The sequence below is a fragment of the Salarias fasciatus genome, chromosome 7, assembly GCF_902148845.1.
Source record: "Salarias fasciatus chromosome 7, fSalaFa1.1, whole genome shotgun sequence".
NCBI lineage: Eukaryota > Metazoa > Chordata > Actinopteri > Blenniiformes > Blenniidae > Salarias > Salarias fasciatus.
Window position 1 is genome coordinate 12,419,842 of NC_043751.1, and position 18,907 is coordinate 12,438,748.

General features: G+C 41.3%; 2 protein-coding genes across 2 annotated transcripts; both read left to right on the forward strand.

The window, feature by feature from the left end:
- Positions 1 to 2,088: 2,088 nt before the first annotated feature.
- hsp90b1 (heat shock protein 90, beta (grp94), member 1) lies at positions 2,089 to 7,358 on the forward strand. The gene is made up of 18 exons (XM_030095475.1): positions 2,089 to 2,248; positions 2,727 to 2,829; positions 3,133 to 3,274; positions 3,372 to 3,488; positions 3,584 to 3,915; positions 4,097 to 4,208; positions 4,332 to 4,457; positions 4,621 to 4,737; positions 4,840 to 4,977; positions 5,070 to 5,147; positions 5,230 to 5,295; positions 5,486 to 5,755; positions 5,860 to 6,105; positions 6,208 to 6,344; positions 6,440 to 6,518; positions 6,645 to 6,800; positions 6,891 to 6,983; positions 7,084 to 7,358. Exons 1-18 carry the CDS (start codon positions 2,200 to 2,202, stop codon positions 7,108 to 7,110), a joined length of 2,388 nt encoding a protein of 795 aa, XP_029951335.1. The 5' UTR covers positions 2,089 to 2,199; the 3' UTR covers positions 7,111 to 7,358.
- Positions 7,359 to 11,996: 4,638 nt separating this feature from the next.
- On the forward strand, positions 11,997 to 18,617 carry prkar2b (protein kinase cAMP-dependent type II regulatory subunit beta). The gene is made up of 11 exons (XM_030095476.1): positions 11,997 to 12,559; positions 13,638 to 13,673; positions 14,952 to 15,004; positions 15,139 to 15,222; positions 15,428 to 15,534; positions 15,685 to 15,838; positions 17,175 to 17,276; positions 17,367 to 17,441; positions 17,570 to 17,638; positions 17,745 to 17,880; positions 18,181 to 18,617. Exons 1-11 carry the CDS (start codon positions 12,295 to 12,297, stop codon positions 18,312 to 18,314), a joined length of 1,215 nt encoding a protein of 404 aa, XP_029951336.1. The 5' UTR covers positions 11,997 to 12,294; the 3' UTR covers positions 18,315 to 18,617.
- The last annotated feature ends 290 nt before the right edge of the window (positions 18,618 to 18,907 follow it).

Genomic DNA, 18,907 nt, shown 5'->3' on the forward strand with positions numbered 1-18,907 from the left:
TCAGTTTATGTCTGTCTACCGTATATGAGTATAATAATTCAAATTTTTTATCATCAGTGTCATGGTACTTTGACCGATTCATTACCCACTGTAGTAAATACATGAGTATCTTGATACTTGGGTTCCGGGTTTATAAGTTTGCTTTGCGATTGCTATTATAACACTGTGTTTTCTGTCTACAGTGGTGTGTGAGAAACTAGAGTACAGGGCCAATGACCATATTTAGTGACTTCCTGTTTCTTCAGTGAAACATTGTGCAGCTGCCTCTAGTTTTAATAGCATACTTGAACATTGTACCATGCACATAAAAGCTGTGCAATATGTACATTTTTAGAGATAAAGCCAATGCTTTTATGGACACAATGTATCAGAGAATTTATACGAACACAAAGGAGTTTGTCCTCACTTTTACAAGCTTCAAGTAGACTTTAATCACATTCAAGGGTTGTAAATTTCCTTGATTTAAATGAATGCTTCCTAAACAGCTAAAGGCAATTGACTGTTGATTGAATCTCAGGAGTTTTAATTTTACTCTAATAAAATATTAAATCTGAATTTTTGAATTTCAGCTAAGATCAGTCTCGATCTGGTAAAATCGATCAAACTTTGTGTTAGGCGTGTCACTGGTCACTTCACTAGAATCACTTGTGATTGTTGCAATTCAATTAATTAAATAGAAACATGGATTTGAATAAAAGTACCATTTCAAAAAGTAGTGCTTAACTGTAATTCTGTCAAAGCAGTCAGACTGTAGAACAATCTGAACAACAACATAAAATGAATGTAGCCAAATGCGTAATATTTAAAATGATGATAAAAGGCAAATTCTATATTTAACAAAAAATACAATGAAGAACAATATCTAGAAAATGTATTGTTTATGAATAATTGTAACTAACTGCAACAATAAAACATTACACAATTGCTTAATATTTCAATGGCATATCAAAACAACGGTGGTTTTAATAACGTGGGGAGGAAGACAGTATTAATGAAGAAACCTGACCAACTGAGTTTTCAAGTTTGGGAAATCATGTATTATTGCCTAAAGGACAATTTCAAAATTGAGTAAAAATGGAGGTTATCATAAGTCTATTCTTCTTACTTCAACCTTTAATATACATATTAGCATGTTGGTGATTGTAAGAAGTGTATTATTTACTGGGAAATGAAATAAACCATTTGAACTTGAACCCCAAGACACTGAAACCTGCCTCTTTATTTAGGCAGACTTGGGGTGTTTATGTTTGTGAAGTCATATTCTTGTGTTTCTTCCTTGAAATTATTTTACATTCATCATTTTCCTCTGCCTCTTCCTTATTCATTTTCTCAATAGGTGTTTCCACAGCAGATCATCTTCCAATAGATAAACCTTCTCTTACAATTTTACATCAACCTGTCCTACATGACCATCTTAGCGTTTTGTCTTTGTATCTGTTTTTTTATTCTTTAAGCACTTTGTTGTATTTTGAATCAGTGAAAAGCTCTCTACATGTAATCTGATTAACATGTCCCTTTTGATTGAACATGTGTGCCTCATTACCTCATGAGCTGCTGGTGTAATGAAGCTAAAATGTCTCATGCTTAGTGCCATCTTGTGGATAACGTCATGCACACAGTCTTGATATCTTCTTCCACACAAAGAGATGATTTCTGGCTTTTAACTCAAGGCAGAGCAGATTTACAGCACCTGCGATTCAGTAAACAGGATTATGTAAAAGCACACTAACAAGGGCTGAAACAACTGATGCAAATTCAGAGGGAAGCAAACCAACAAACTTAAGCATTAGTCATCTTTAATGTGCTCGAGCTTCAGGGTGGGACTTGGCAGGGAAATAATCAAACTTTAAACTGACGTGTGGCGAGAGATCACTCCTTTTTTCTGCACATTGAAGGTAAATTTTTTAGGAAGAGCTGCTGATCATCCATTCTTATCCAATGAAGTCCAGCCACGATTTTCGGATATTGACTTATGTTGAAGGATCTGATTGGACCGCATGTGCAGAAAGCCGCCCTCTGATTGGTCGGTGGTTGTGCGTGGTGCGCAGCCATTGGTCGGTCGTCACGGGTTTAACAGAGTGGGCTCTTCGGGTGGCGGAGTCGTCCTGTCAGTCTCTGCTTCAACGCTGCTGCGAGCACTTCGCTCCTCCGGCTTTTGTTTCAGGAGCTCAACGCTCAGCTCGTCTTTCGAATCCCAAGATGAAACGAGTTTGGCTGATAGGTCTTCTGTTCGCCCTACTGGCCTTCGGTGAGTAGCAGCAAGATTTAAAGTCGTGCTTGTCCAACATTGTCGCTCCTGTTAGCATGTAAGTTAGCGGTTAGTCGCTCATTCATGACTGAAGCCTCCTTTATTCATAAATTTGTGTTCATTTATCGGTGAATAAGCTCCTGGTTGGTGCTACGTTCATTATATTTGACAAGAATGTTTTCCTTGTCCTTTTTTCCTTATTCCCTTTCGCCTTTGCAGAAGTTTCTTGAAGAAACCTTTGTACATCTTGAAGCAGGCTCATGTTAGCTTACATCCTCGTGTTAGAAGTGCTGCTGCTCCAACACGCACAATGTAACTTATAGACTAATTAAGTTTTTTTTTCTGTTTATTGATTTATATTTTTTAATATGTATCCACCTCTCCTCAACAAACGTGCACCTGAAGTCTTTACTTGCAAAAAAGTACCAAATCATAATGAAGGTGATATTTTAAATGGCAATATTCATGTCATCAACAGCTGCTGTGAAGGCTGAGGATGAGCTGGATGTGGATGGAACAGTGGAGGATGATCTAGGGAAAAGCAGAGATGGCTCCCGAACAGATGACGAGGTGGTGCAGAGGTGGGTGTCAACTTTTAGTTTCTTGTACCTTACTCATAAACCTTGTTATTGTGTCAGGAAAGGTCACATAAACTCTGAACTGTTGTGTCGTGACAACTGCAAGTTAACCATGCAAGGTCACCTGTCCATGATTGAGCATGCATGCTTGTTAGGGGCAGAGGTTTGTAGTGTCTACTGTTCACTGATCACTAATAGCAGCCTTCAGGGTAGACGGATCTCCTGAGGCATTGAACAGATTGCTTTGCTTTTGTGTGGCAGCTGTGATTTGTGTGCGGTGCTCTGATCTTACCTGTCTGTCTCCAGAGAGGAAGAAGCAATCCAGCTGGATGGCTTAAATGCAGCTCAGATTAAGGAACTCAGGGAAAAGTCTGAAAAACACGCCTTCCAGGCTGAGGTCAACCGCATGATGAAGCTGATTATCAATTCTCTGTACAAGAACAAGGAGGTGAGTTTCAATAACTAGGTTTGTCTTCAGTTGTTGCTCAAGTAGGTTTTTAAATGTACTTTTTTGTCATGATTTAAAACTTATTGGTCTCTTTCAGATCTTCCTCAGGGAGCTTATTTCCAATGCGTCGGATGCTCTGGATAAGATCCGCCTGCTTTCTCTGACCAATGAGGATGCAATGGCTGCCAATGAAGAATTGACAATCAAAATCAAAGTATGCATAGTTATTCTGCAGTGCATGTTAATCATATTTAAAGTTCTAGGAGTAAGTCTTACCCGTTAATGTGTTTGTATTGCTGTCATCCTCAGTCTGATAAGGAAAAGAACATGCTTCACATCACTGACACGGGGATTGGAATGACCAAAGAGGAGCTGGTGAAGAACTTGGGCACCATCGCCAAGTCCGGCACCAGCGAGTTCCTTAACAAGATGACAGAAATGCAGTCAGAGGGACAGTCTACCTCAGAGCTGATCGGTCAGTTTGGCGTGGGTTTCTACTCGGCTTTCCTCGTCGCCGACAAGGTCATTGTGACATCGAAGCACAACAACGACACCCAGCACATCTGGGAGTCCGATTCCAACCAGTTCTCCGTCATCAGTGATCCCCGAGGCGACACGCTCGGCAGAGGAACCACAATCACGTAGGTTTTCCTCCACGGTCATTAAGATTCAGATTTATAGAAATTAAGCCTCCTTATAGTATTTCTTTTAGGTGTCAAATTATTTTTGTTTTCATCACAAATTCTTAAACTGCTTCCTGATGCAAACGTGGATTGCTGTCAGCACTGTAGTTTGAAGCCAAGTCTCTTTATACAAATGCAGGCTTGTTCTGAAGGAGGAGGCTTCTGACTACCTGGAACTGGAGACGATCAAGAACCTTGTGAGGAAGTACTCCCAGTTCATCAACTTCCCCATCTACGTCTGGGCCAGCAAGGTGACTGCGAATGACTGTTTCTTCCATACTTTGACTCAGATGTGCTCTTAATACACATTTTGATATGACGGTAACAAATCTTGATGTGAACATGCGGCTAAACCAGTTTTGTGATTTGACCAGACTGAGACGGTTGAAGAGCCCATTGAGGACGACGCTGAGGCAGCAGAGGAGCCAGAGAAGGAGGCTGAAGATGAGGCTGAGGTGGAGGAGGAAGAGGAGGACAAAGACAAACCAAAGACAAAGAAGGTGGAGTCATGAATATTTTTGTACATCCTTTGGTTGAAAGAGATTTGGGAATTTTCCCGATTTGGCATCTTACAAGATTAAGAGGATATTTGATCCCAGTGGGTTCATTAAGTCTAACAATGAATGTTTTCAGGGTTTTTTTGACAGTGTGTTGTCTCTGTAGGTTGAGAAGACGGTGTGGGACTGGGAGCTGATGAACGACATCAAGCCCATCTGGCAGAGACCAGCGAAGGAGGTTGAGGAGGATGAATACAAAGCTTTCTACAAGACCTTCTCAAAGGTACGAGCACACAGTATATTTACACTGTTTCATGTGTACACATTTTAAATTGGAATTTGGCGTTTTAATATTCAAACCTTTTCTGTTTTCTCTCTCAAACAGGACAGCGACGACCCTCTAGCTCACATCCACTTCACAGCTGAGGGTGAAGTGACGTTCAAGTCCATCCTGTTTGTGCCCACCTCGGCTCCCCGCGGCCTGTTCGACGAGTACGGCTCCAAGAAGAACGATTACATCAAGGTGACTACCTACATCATGCTTTAGTATCAAATGAATTAGACAGTTGGTCCCCTCATATCACTTCACAGTTTTAATATTTATTTCTCTTCCAGCTTTTCGTCAGGAGAGTTTTCATCACAGACGACTTCAACGACATGATGCCCAAATACCTGAACTTCGTCAAAGGAGTGGTGAGTTACATTAAGAGTCATGCACCGGTCTGAACTGCTGGTTTTCTGCTTCACCGTTACTAAGTGACCGTTATTCTTCCAGGTTGACTCAGATGACCTTCCTCTGAATGTGTCCAGAGAGACTCTGCAGCAGCACAAACTGCTCAAGGTGAGAAACGATAGTTTCACTTGATGAACAGCTTGTTTTTGTGCTTCTGTTGAATTTGACCAAAAGCATGATGACTTTCATAAATCAGAAAGGAGATAATTGAAGCATCGAGATATGTTGATTGCCTTAAAGGACGTAGCATGTTCAATTAATAGAATTCTGACCAACACTGCTCGTCACATCTGCACAGGTCATCCGTAAGAAGCTGGTTCGTAAGACTCTGGACATGATCAAGAAGATCGCAGAGGAACAGTACAACGAGAAGTTCTGGAAAGAATTTGGAACAAACATCAAGCTGGGCGTCATCGAGGATCACTCCAACAGGACCCGTCTGGCCAAGCTGCTGCGCTTCCAGACCTCCAACAGCCAGACCGAGCTGGCCAGCCTGGAGCAGTACGTGGAGCGCATGAAGGAGAAGCAGGACAAGATCTACTTCATGGCCGGCACCAGCAGGAAGGAGGTGAGTGACGGTATTCGCGCCAGGTGCAGCAGCTTGGAATCACTGTGTTGCTGCAGCCGAGAAAGCGTGCTAAAGCTCTCAACGTTTCTCATTCAACGCCACAGGCCGAGTCTTCACCATTCGTCGAGAGGCTGCTGAAGAAGGGCTACGAGGTGGTGTACCTGACGGAGCCCGTGGATGAGTACTGCATCCAGGCTCTGCCCGAGTTCGATGGAAAGCGCTTCCAGAACGTGGCGAAGGAGGGTGTTAAATTTGATGAGAGCGAGAAGGCCAAAGAGAAGCGCGAGGCCCTAGAGAAGGAGTATGAACCTCTCACCACCTGGCTGAAGGACAAGGCTCTGAAAGACAAGGTACGGTTGTTTTTTTAAAAATTGACGGTAGGAAAGAAACGGCCCTGCTGTAAAGTTTTCTCTGCTGCATTATTGACAAGGGTTTTTGTTTTTCTCCAACAGATTGAGAAGGCCGTGCTCTCTCAGAGGCTCACCAACTCGCCTTGTGCTCTGGTCGCCAGCCAGTACGGCTGGTCAGGAAACATGGAGAGGATCATGAAGGCTCAAGCTTACCAGACAGGAAAAGATATTTCTACCAAGTGAGTAACTGTAACTCCCCACTAATGGCAACGCTCAATATTCATGGCTGCATGCCTCATTAACCTTTTTCTCTATGCTGTCATGTTTAAATCAGCTACTACGCCAGCCAGAAGAAAACCTTAGAAATCAACCCCAAACATCCTCTTATCAAGCAGATGCTCAGCAAAGTCAATGTAAGTTTCAATTACTTAAACATAATGCCGCAGTTTTCTCTTGTGTATTAAATCGATTGTTCCTGCAACACTTTGAGTATCAAACACACTCATGCATCATGATGTTTCCTTTGCCGGTCTCCTTAGGACGATGCCGAGGACCAGACTGCATCGGATCTCGCCGTGGTTCTGTTTGAAACGGCAACACTGCGCTCGGGCTATCAGCTGGCTGATACCAAGGCTTACGGGGACAGGATAGAGCGCATGCTCCGACTCAGTATGAACATCCCTCTGGACGAACAGGCAAGTCCATGTCTGCTTCCTCGAGGCTTTATTTTTCACTTGATGCTGAAATCTGAATTTCTCCTAATAAATTCAAATGACTTTGTGCAGATTGAAGAAGAACCAGAGGAGCCTGAGGAAGAAGCAGCTGATGACTCCGAAGACAAAGATGAAGAAATCATGGATGAGGATGATGAAGAAACGGTGAGAACACTGCACAAACTGGACCCCTTTCAATCAGAATCCAGGTTTTGACACTTGTTTTTCTTGAAATATTCATCCCTTTTTTGTGTTTGTTTTGCAGGAAAAGACAGACAGGGATGAACTGTGAAGCACCGACTGGGAGAGTGCAACGCGGCACCTGGAACCGGGTCTAGTGTCACACGGTGGTTGACATTTTTCTGGGTGGGGGTTCCTGAGTTTGGGGTTTTTTAAGAAGTGCATTGTTTGTGGTTTGTTTTTTTTTTTTTTTTTTTTTTTTACATTCCTCATGACTGTAAATTTGTTAATATTTAACTGACCTGTTTCTCGAAAGCTGCAATCATGTCTATTGATCAATAAATGTTTCCTGGGAAAACATTAATTAGGTATTTTTTGCTGTATTTATGCTGCATACAGTTTTTAATATCACACCCTGTCACTCCATCAGACCCTCAATCACCCACACATTTCAACCTATAAAGGCAGTTTTACAAATTCTGAATTTTTGTGCCGTTTCTTAAATTCTGTGACATAATGATGATAAACATGAGTCGTAGAGACTCAAATGTTCTTAATTTATCGGATTGTTCAGATCTGAAACGTGTGGCTCCTGGACTGACTGCAGCGTGACATTGTGCAACAATGAAAAGCACATCCATATAAGCAAAGAAAAGTTCACTTATTGTCCACTGGGGGGCGTTGTGCAACACTCAAATCGAGAAGTAACATGGTGTTGAGTTTACTGCACGGTAGTACAGTTTGTAGATATTCCATTTAGACCAAACTGAAGGGTATCTTGGTATCGGCCTGATGCAGTGTAGTAACGCATTTTGTTTCATCATAAAGAATTGACAAAACCAAGAATTTGAAGTTGCCACTCTTTTATTAATGCTGCATGTCAGTCATGGAGGACATACTCTTCAGTCAGAAGGGTTTAGGAGGACGACCCCTCTGTGATCAAATTTGTCATGTCACACAGTTCCCAGTAGTACCTCTACGCTGTGCTCACACTGAGCACTCATCACAGGAGAAAGAAAGGAGAGGCAGAGAAAATATAAACGTTAACAGAGAGTCAAAGCCACACTCATGTAGTTCAACAGCAGTACAATATTTTAAAAGTAACAAATTACTCTGCAAAAGTAACAGTTGCAAGAAAATGTTAAATAATTTGGATTCCTTCTTAATGAAACTTAAAGATGTATATTAAATTGTTCATTATAAAAATGAAAAAAATAGAAACCTGACTGAATAAATTACAAACAGGAAGTGCTACATTAATCTAAATTATTCAAATGCTGTTGTGTGATAACACAGGAGACCAATCAAATTTCATTCATAGCTTGAGATGACATTTCTACATTTGTGAAAGAATAATAAAACACAATGAATGTGTGCATGTCAATAGATTTCTGTACTTCCATTTAAAAGCTGCCTTTGAATGATCAGGGCTCTGTATAGTTGTTATCTCTGTTATCTCTGTCACGTCACATGACACACTTTTCAACAACACAGTTCCTTCTTTCTGTAAAGGACATCATTTAGAACGTTCCTGAATGAGGAGTTTGCAACAATGTATCATTTTAAATGACGTCAACATCTAATTTGACCCATATATGCAAATGGGTATGCAAATTAGATGATGTCATTTAAAAATGATACATTGTTGCCAGCTCCTTGGTTTTAAAGCAGCATTGATTTTTTTTATTACTAAAACAATAAAAGACAATATTTAATTTAATTTTTTAACATTTAATGTTATTTTTATCATTACTTCACATTCTGCACTTTCCTTTGAATTATTACGACGCTGTAATATGTATAACACAACTCACCATTCAATTCAATTCAGCTTTAGTCATATAGTACCAAGAACAACACAGTCTTTTCTGGACACTTTTACAGATAAAAACCCAACAGTTTCACATGAACAAGCATGAAAGGAAGAAACTTTCCTTTTAAAGGAAGGGATGAGGCAGGCGACTGCAGGAGAGAGAGAAAGAACACAGAGTTGAAGAGAGACACAGGTTTTGCGTAATTATTTCTGTCAGTCCAGCATCAGGATATTTCTTCTTCCTGCTATTTATCAGTGAAACATCTGTGTGGTTTAGTAAAAATTATAAAATCTGATCATTGAAAATTGTGGGCTTATCTCTATAGACATATGACGAGCTGAAAGGCAAACCCCAGCAAAGATCAGGTTTATCATATATATATATATAAAAAAAAATGTTACTGCAGCAACATGAGACCCAGAAAAAAACTGATATCCCCACTTGTTTCATCCTCACAGCTTCTCCATCCTCTTCCCCATTCACACATAAGCAGCACCTTCACATTTCTGTTTTCCTAAACCTTTCATTTGTTGTAACAAAATAGTTCTTGCTCTCTATGAAAAGATCTAATTGCATACAGGAATATTGTCTATTAAACACCAATATTTTTAAAACGGATTACACTAATAATAAACATTTTAACAGGATTGTAGAGGAAAGCCCAGTCCACTTGGTGGCACTATTACTCCCATCTAGAAAGGAGGAAGTTTGAAGTAAATAAAACTTAAACTACATTTTATCATCAAAATATTTTTACTGGACTTTATGATTTTAAATTTACAGAATATGTGACTTCCCCCTAAGGACATATCCACACCAGATAAGTATTTATTTGTGTGTCTTTCTCATTATTGTGCCAGTGTATGTTATTCAACCTTTTATTAATTTGGGAGATAAATAAAAATGCCAAGAGCTATATCCATATCTTAAAAGAAGGTTATTTCTTTAAATGATAGCAAACAAAGGTCAGTTTTTGGAATGACTGATAAGGGTTTTTACATTGAGAAATACAGTTAAGAAATTATCCACTGTTTATATTTGTGTGATCAACATCCTTAACAGGAAACCAGTCAAACTTAAAATCCAACATTGCGACCAGTCAGACAGTCAATCACACACATCCAAAGCTACAGACAACTTGCCATCACTACTTAACCTCAAACACAAGGAAAGCTGTTGCCCTCTCAAGTGATTACAGTCTGATTGACCTCATGGTAATACAATAACTCATGCTACATGCATATCATCATTATCTTTGTTCATCATCAGTAGTTTCTGTTGGTATCGGTTTGTCTTCATTTAACAGTGCTATTCTTTTCATCAACTCCATGCATGTTATAATAACCTGCAGTCCAGGCTCCAGGGTCTGCTGAGAAGCATTCGGCATAAACATTATTCAGGATCCACGGTTCAGAGAGCAAGTCCGATGCAAATGACTCTTACAGTAGAGACCGTGATGGAGCTGTACCGCACACCCCCAAATAAATCACCCCGTGGCACAGAGCTCGCTGTGTGTTCGATCAGCAACAGCGGCATTACGCTGCAGGCAGGCCGGTCCATCTCCGTGCCCCCATATGTTCACCACAGTGAGAAAATATTGTGGCTTCTTAATAAAAGGTGACAGATATGGGCCACAGCAGGGGGAGGGGTCTCAGCAGAGCAACCCAGCCTCAGAGCATAATGATAACCATGGCAGATAATAGCCGTGCTCCTTTATTGGATGTTATTTCCTCAAGAGAGTCTCCACCTTGTCTCATGCTGAAATTCCAGCTCAGTGTGACACTTTTGAGACTTCTCCTCAGTGCAGGACTAAAGTCAGTCCTCAGCCTGTTCAGTTCATGTGAATGTGTGTATCATCATGAGCACGCTTCAATCTTACCCTCCTTTGGAAAGAGGAAGCAGTCCTTCCTCTTTACTCAGCAGTTCCTACAACTCTGAGTTGGAGCTATAGGCAGTATTTGGATCAACCCTGTACAGGCGATCAGCTCACTGAGAGACCACAGCCATGCACACATCCAAACCTACAAACAATTTACACTTTCTGAAGTTACAACATGTTTAAACTGAGGTGAGAAGTCAGAGTACAGTTTTACAGGTATATACAGGTACTCATAAAACAAACAACTACTCACGTGAATTGAATTTAAAAAAGATCATTTCTGTTACGAGAGAGTAAATGAAAAGCAAAATTTTAAAATTCAGAAATGCTTCATGACATATTTTATCATTTGTGAGAAGTTTTCAATGTAAGGAGCTCACTGTGGAGGCCTGTTAAGTGTTTTTGCTGCCAGAGTGGTTTCAGACAAACTGTTTTTGTCGCAGTGTTTTTCAGAATGTGTCATTCCACCATGGAGGTTTTGGTGGCATGCAGTACCTGTGTGAGGGACACAGTGTTCCCAAATGTCCTATCACTGAAAAACAGGCTGCAGTTTTATTAAATTACCTCCAATTAGAACAAGCAGTTGACTCAAAATTCTCTGTTGAAATAAGGCTCTCTTTCATTTGTAATCATCTTTTGTCACTTTACTTTCTGTTATTTGAAGGGCAAATCTGGAGGTCCAAAGTTCAGCTTATCCCTTCAGATGTTTAAGAAGAAATCATGAGAAATACAACAGTAAATGAACAACTATAAATAATAATAATAATAATAATAATAATAATAATAATAATAATAATAATTATGGGAAGTCCATTGACCAACCAAAAACTAGTATAACCTAAAGGCATAAGAATGGTTCATTCTGTGTCACAGCAATTGAATCAGGCAAGTTAGCCATGCACACACAGGGAGAACATGTAAACTCCAGGAAATTGAACCCATAATATTCAGGATGTGAGATCAAGCACTTAGCACAGTGGATCCCATATTATATTATATTATATTATATTATATTATATTATATTATATTATATTATATTATATTATATTATATTATATTATCTTATATTGTATTATATTATATTATATTATATATTCAGGCAATGTGAAACATTTTTTTTTCCCTTGGAGATTCTGAATTATTCTAAAAGCCTGCATGTGCATAAACGTGCGCTGTCGGAGAGGAGACATCTTACAGTCTGCGGAGTGTGTTTGATCTGCTGTGTGCCAGAGGAGATCGATCGGTGGCTGCCGGAGCCGGAGCCCACCGGAGCGCTGCTCTTTCTCTTTCCCGTCATTTGTATTTTGCGGCTGACTGCAGTTTGTGCGCCGCCGCTGCGCACATACGCACTCCCTGGATAGGTGGTTGCCATGGATTCCTGGGTCACATGCGTGGGTTTCCTATAGCCAGAAGCAGCAGAAGATGCTCGGATCAAAAACCCAGAGCCATTTTCATTCAGGAAAAAAAGGCTCGATGCGCGGCTAACCGGTGCGTCGGATCAAACCTCCACATCTGTGCGCGCGTCTGGTTATTATTCTTTTTAATTTCCTTTCGACTCCGCAGCAAACCGGTTTGTTCCACATTCATAGACTGATCACAGGAATGAGTATAGAAATTCCTGAAGGACTGACGGAGCTGTTACAGAGCTTTACCGTGGAAGTGTTAAGGAACCAGCCCAGGGATTTGCTCGAGTTTGCGTTGCAGTACTTCACCCAGCTGAAGGACAGCGAGACCAAAGAGGCCTCCTTTGGCCATGACCAGAACTCGGCCCCGAGACCTGGGAAAGCGGTCAATTTCATTGACGAAGCCATGCAGATCGACTCGGAGAACGGAGAGGAGGAGGACGACGATGACGAGGAATTCATAGGTGGGCTAAAAGGACTGGTTGCATGTCAGACAGATGGCGCGTGTGCGTGTGTGTGTGTGTGTGTGTGTGTGTGTGTGTGTGTGTGTGTGTGTGTGTGTGTGTGTGTGTGTGTGTGTGTGTGTGTGCGTGCGCGTGTGTTATTTTTCTGCTGCACTGCTGCTGGTGTGAGGCAGAGGATGAGCGACACAGCGCGCGCAGTGATGCTCGCCACCTTGCATCCACCGCGGCTCTGTCATTCGCCTTATATGGTCACTGAGGCTGAACGCTGGTCCACCGCCGATCCCGCTCCTCATCCCTGAACGCACGGCTCCTTTCTTTGTGATGAGGACGCCGTTTAAAGGCCTGCTCTCTTCTCCACTAAACCCTGCACCTCTGTGCCATCTGAATATTTCCCTGCTCCAGGTGCAGGCCTGCACACGGCCTATATACACCTGATTAGTAAAATAACCTAAGCTTATTACTATTTATGTTTTACTTTAAGATGCCCTTCCCTGTAAGTGGTGATCCATGTGCATCATGACAGTGACAGCCTGAGATGACTATTTTCTCAAGCTGGATCATGTAAAACGCAATGGCCGGTGCAGGATTGCAACGAGGTGCATGCAGCAAGTAGCAGCAAGCCAGAGCTGTGACACAGCATCCCAATGAGTAGTGGGGTCTGCATAGCTGGCTGCAGTGGTTATATAAGGACACCCTATTGAGCTGTCAAACTAACCAGTGTCGTCTTTTAGGTCACATCTCCAGTTTTCTCAGTGTTATTTTTTTCACTCTGGCCCTCACAGGCAGCCAAACCCTTAATGGATGAGACCTCCCATCTAATGTATATTTCATCCAGAGCCATTGTGAATGAGCGGAGCACTTTCAGCTTTTTCCATCTGAATTTTCTTCTCATTCAAATTTAATTCAAAGGCCCAAATCGTCTTCAAAGCGACCGTCCTTATTCAGGATTTGCCCAGATGAGCAACTCTCCGGATGCAATGCAGATACTATATTAACACCGTAACCTCATCATGACTGAACACCTGTCAGATACATTATTATGATATCTCAACATGGTTGTAATTTCTGTGTGTTGCAGCACCAGTGATAAACAGATTTATCAGAAGAGCATCAGGTGAGTTACCATTTCCTGCCTTTACACAGCCTGTTGTGTCCAAAGAAAAGCTCTGGAGAGTGTCATGATGGAGACATAAATACTGAGGCTACCTCTCATTGATTTCACTGTCAGCAAAGTATTTTTCCAGCTGTATTGTGTCACTGTTGTACACTTTTGATGGTGTTGATTTATTAGAGCTTCTTATATTGTTTTCACTCAAACCAGGTTTAAGATCATTGTGTTGTGGGCGGAACCAGTTGTACTGAGAACTATAACCCCCTGGACAGAATGCTAGAATTTCAGAAAGCAGATATTTTTGATCAGGATTGTTCAGTAGCATTTGTCAGTTATTTCAAATTTTAAGTTTGATCCCTCATTTGTGTGAAAATACAGGAAATAAATATGGTTGGAAGTATATATTGATCACCCTTAACCTGCTAACTCAACATATGCTTTATCAAACAACACTGAATTCTTTCTCCAAGGTAAACTAGCATACTATACTTCCCTATCAATGCATCTGTTTATAGTTTGCTGAATTATTGATAAGTTATTTTGCTTCTAAATTGGTCAGAAAATTACGAAAAGATATTGTCCTTTATGAGCCTAAATCAGCCCAGAATTTCTTGTTAGCATTCAGAATGTAGTTTTGTGTTTCATCACACCAAATGAATTATAAAAACAGCTCTTAAATGGTAAAAGGGTTTTTTTTCCCTGCAGTAATTGTTACAGCTGTCACCGAAACATTTAAAAGAAACTGAATTTTTCAAGAGCCTGGCAGATCTTCAGTTAGAACACTTCGCAGGTACATCACCACCTCAAAGCAGCCCCAATATTAAGAGCGTTTTCCTTCATTTTTCTCTTGAGTATCTGTCTTTTTGTTTTTCTCAGTGTTGTGTTTCTTAATCGAGAGCTTGTTGTATGTAATTTTGTTCATCTTAAATCTTGTATGTATTGTATGACAATAAGTTAAATCTTGTAGAAATATGAAACCTGAGCTGATGGCCATGTGATTGGGCCACATACTGCATTGTGCATAACCTCTGAGTAGTGAATCTGATTAGATTTATGGTTGGCAGAACAATTAGCTGCACGTCACTCCCCAGCTCTCTTGCTCCTTACTGTCTCTATTAAATAGTTCCACTCAAGTCTGTCTTCAGAAATGATTAATTTATTACTGCTAAAACCTGTTGAAACATTGGAAAAGCAAGTTGTCTTTTATGCAAATATCATTTGCATTTTCATATCAACAGAGGATATTTGCATTTTCTTGATTTGTTGATCTCTGTCTTACAGTGTGTGCTGAAGCGTTCAATCCTGATGAAGATGAGGAGGATAAAGAGCCAAGGGTGAGCCGGATCTTGTTTTGTTGATTTTCACAAACAATGTGATTTATTGCACTGCATCTGAAGAAAATGATCCACATATGACTTCTTTTTCTATGTAGCCATCCACTGACACAAGGTGCTGCTTTCACTTGCAGGTTACCTACCCAAAAACCGACGAGCAGAGACAGAGACTACAGGAAGCGTGCAGGGACATTCTTCTTTTCAAGAATTTGGACCCGGTAAGAGGATTATTCACAAGCATTGCTCTTGGTTCCATCTCTTAAATCACACAAAGGAGAGCATGGCCTGAGGCCAGCAGCTTCCTGCTGCATGCTGACTGACTGCACTCTGCAAGATATTTCTTTAGCAAAATCAGCAGCAAAATCATAACACACAATGAAGTTTTTGTACCAAATGTTTAAATGGCATTTCTCACCATCACAGGAGGAGATGTCGCAGGTGCTGGATGCCATGTTTGAGAAGTTTTTCACAGAGGGAGAACACATCATTGACCAAGACGATGATGGAGACAACTTTTACGTTATCGAAAGGTCATTTTGAAGATCACTGCCAACATTATTGACTCATTGTTTTGTCAGTGTTAGCACCATCATCCCTCCATTAAAGGAGAGAGCAACATGTGGCTGCTGCACCTTTGTATTTGCTCTCACTGTTTATCTTTCTGCTGTACTTTCATTCAGTGGGACGTTTAACATTTTTGTGAAGGTGGACGGCGCGGAGAAACTGGTCGGCTGCTATGACAACAGAGGCAGCTTTGGAGAGCTGGCGCTGATGTACAACACCCCCAGGGCAGCCACCATAATCGCCACCTCGCCTGGAGCCCTTTGGTGCCTAGTGAGTAAACCATTAGATCCGCGAGCAGCCGCACAGTCGGCTCCCCGCTCGGGTTTTTACGACACGCTGTGCTGGCAGTTGTCATGATTTAAATAAACATGCAGGCTGTCTGCAGCAGTGCTGCTACCTGCTATCATAGCATGAGGCTGCGTTACCCAACTGAGACATCATTATATTGCAAACCGATTGCAAACCTGATTCCTAATTGTGGTCAGGATGTGGTGAATATTCAGCTGTTTTCAGACTTTGTTCTGTGAAGCAGTTTGTTGATCAGTGACTCATGGAGGGTCGTGTCCTTAAAGTGTGGGTTGCAGCTCAAATAATGCCCTGGCCGTGCGGACGGGGCAGGTTGCTGCTGTATCCCCTGCTGACCTGTGCAGCGTGTAGCGTGTGCCTGAATGTGCAAATAAACAGGAAATCCTTCTCGACCAATAGTTGGCTTCGGTACAGATGGGCTGCCAGAGAGCCTCAAGCTGTAGACCATAGCAGGAACTTTGATAAGACATTAAATTGGTACATATTTATCTTTGTGTCAGCCTGATACAGTAATAAAGCTTCCAGATCTGTGAGTTCAGAAACCTGGGCCTGACTCTAAAAAGGAATGAAATTAGAGCCTCGTTCCAACTGAAGTGCGCCCTCTGCAGGCATATGTGTTGTTTCCTGCAGTCAGATACTGAATGTGTTTTGCCATCTACCTTGTTTTCTGTCATCATCTGTTTTTAGACTCCACAGAGTTCTAAAATGATACGCTCCAGGGACATTTCTTACATTTTGGCTACATGACAAAGGAGCTGCTTCAGCATTGTTGGATTCTCTTTCTTATAATATACAAAGCAGCTGGAAAATGTGTGGGAATGTATGTTGTTGCCAGACTTTACAGTCCCTCTGGATTCTTTCTACCTTATGATTTCTCTTTTTTTGTGAGGATCTCTAGAACCAGACGAGAATTATCTTTTGTCTTTTCAAAGCTGCACCTAAATGCTCCACAGAAGCAAAATGTTCTTTTTGCACATTTCAGTGCGCTACTTTCTTAAAGCACAAGTCAATCAAATCACCTTCAACAACAATACAATGCATATTCCTATTATCTTACTCTATTATCTTTATGTTTCCAGGTTTTTGATGGATTGTCAGCAAAATAGTGCTGAACATTTTGGAGGAAGGATTTAAACCAATGATGTCAAACATGTAGCCCATGGGCCAAAACTGGTCCCCCAGAGAGTGAAATCCGGCCCATGACAATAAAAGATTAACAGAAATGAACATATACAGAACACCTATTGATCACTGCATTATTACAATTGATTCCAAACTATTCTTTCAATCTGTGTTTTAGGATCGTCTGACATTCAGAAGGATCATTGTGAAGAATAACGCCAAGAAAAGAAAGATGTATGAGGCGTTCATCGAAACACTACCGCTGCTCACATCTTTAGAGGTAAAGATTCACCTTGCTTTCCATTGTTGAGAACGTCTATTGAGCATTTACACTGAAATCATTATCCGTCAAACGTCCTTTCACCCGCAGCTGTCGGAGAGAATGAAAGTGGTAGACGTGCTATCCACCAAGGTGTACAGCGACTCACAGCAGATTATTGCTCAGGTAATGGATCTCTCTCTCTTGGATCTGGGCGTTGATTGTTCTTTTCATTTTTCTGCTCCACATGTATGAAGTATGAGTCACGTGCCACAGCGTGTTCATTTACACTCACTCTATCGTTGTTATTATAGGGGGATTTAGCAGATAGCTTCTACATTGTCGAGTCCGGCCAAGTTAGAATCACCATGAAGAGAAGCCGGGTAATTTTACACACACGTGTCAACCACACACTGAATAAAATGTTTGCGTGAGCAGATGCTTCGGCTGCTTTCTGGTGTCTTACGGTTTGTATTTCTTCCACACCAGACAAAAAAAGACCAGGAGGAAGAGGAGGTGGAAATCGCCACGTGCACCCGAGGCCAGTATTTCGGGGAGTTGGCTCTCGTCACAAACAAGCCCAGAGCTGCATCTGCCTACGCTGTGGGGAGTGTCAAATGCTTGGGTATGTTTCCTGAAGTTTCATACTCATTCATACACTCTTATTCATTGCAGGCATTTTCCAGTATGTCTCTAATGCAGGTGGGGCAGATTGAGCCCATCCTCACCTCAGGACAACTTGAATCAAATTCAACCACACCAGTTTGTAATATTTAGATGAATGTAGGACTTGAATCATACTAACCATACTGATATTCTCCCTGGCCGCCTGATTTTCCCCTCTTCTCCACCCCTCTGGAAAACTCCTGCCCTAAGAATTCAACACCACATGATGATCCCTTCGGTTTTGTTATTTTCTCTCCAGTCATGGACGTGAAGGCCTTCGAGAGGTTGCTCGGACCCTGTATGGACATCATGAAGAGAAACATTGCTAACTACGAGGAGCAGCTGGTGACCCTGTTTGGAAGTAGCCCTGAGATTGAGCAGCATACTGCATGAGGTGACACCAATGGACCATGAATGAGTGATGGGAGGGGGGGGGGGGGGGGGGGGGGAAACGTGGCTTGCGTGGATGTTTTTGTCCAAATCCACTTTAAACAGCTTTTCTTACAAAAAAAAAAGAAGTGAATATTCAATGCTCCACATTTGAGTGTCAGATCAGTAAAACAGATGCCAGATTCCCATGTGAGGCCAGATTCATGTAAGCAGAGTTTGCTACAGAGCATTAGGACTGAAGTGAAGCCAAAGCAGCATTGCTTAAAGCTTGGTATATGTCACGACTCTCACCTTAAAAAAAAAAAAATCTAAGTGTGGATTTTACTTGTCGTTGTCAGGTGCATTATTTGTTTGTATATTGAACACTTTTGTTAACTTACACCTTTTTCTCCATAGTGTTATAGCTACACCTGCAGTATGATATTGTTTGTAAATTTCTAAACATTATTCGTTGAAATCGGATGCCAAAGCGAATTTCTTACCCGATAATTGTGTGCAAGTTTGCCACAATCGCCTGTCACAGTCGGAGGCGCTCTGACAGAGGAGCCCCGACTTGAGGAAAAGCAAAGAATTTTTGATGGGTGTTGATTTGAGTA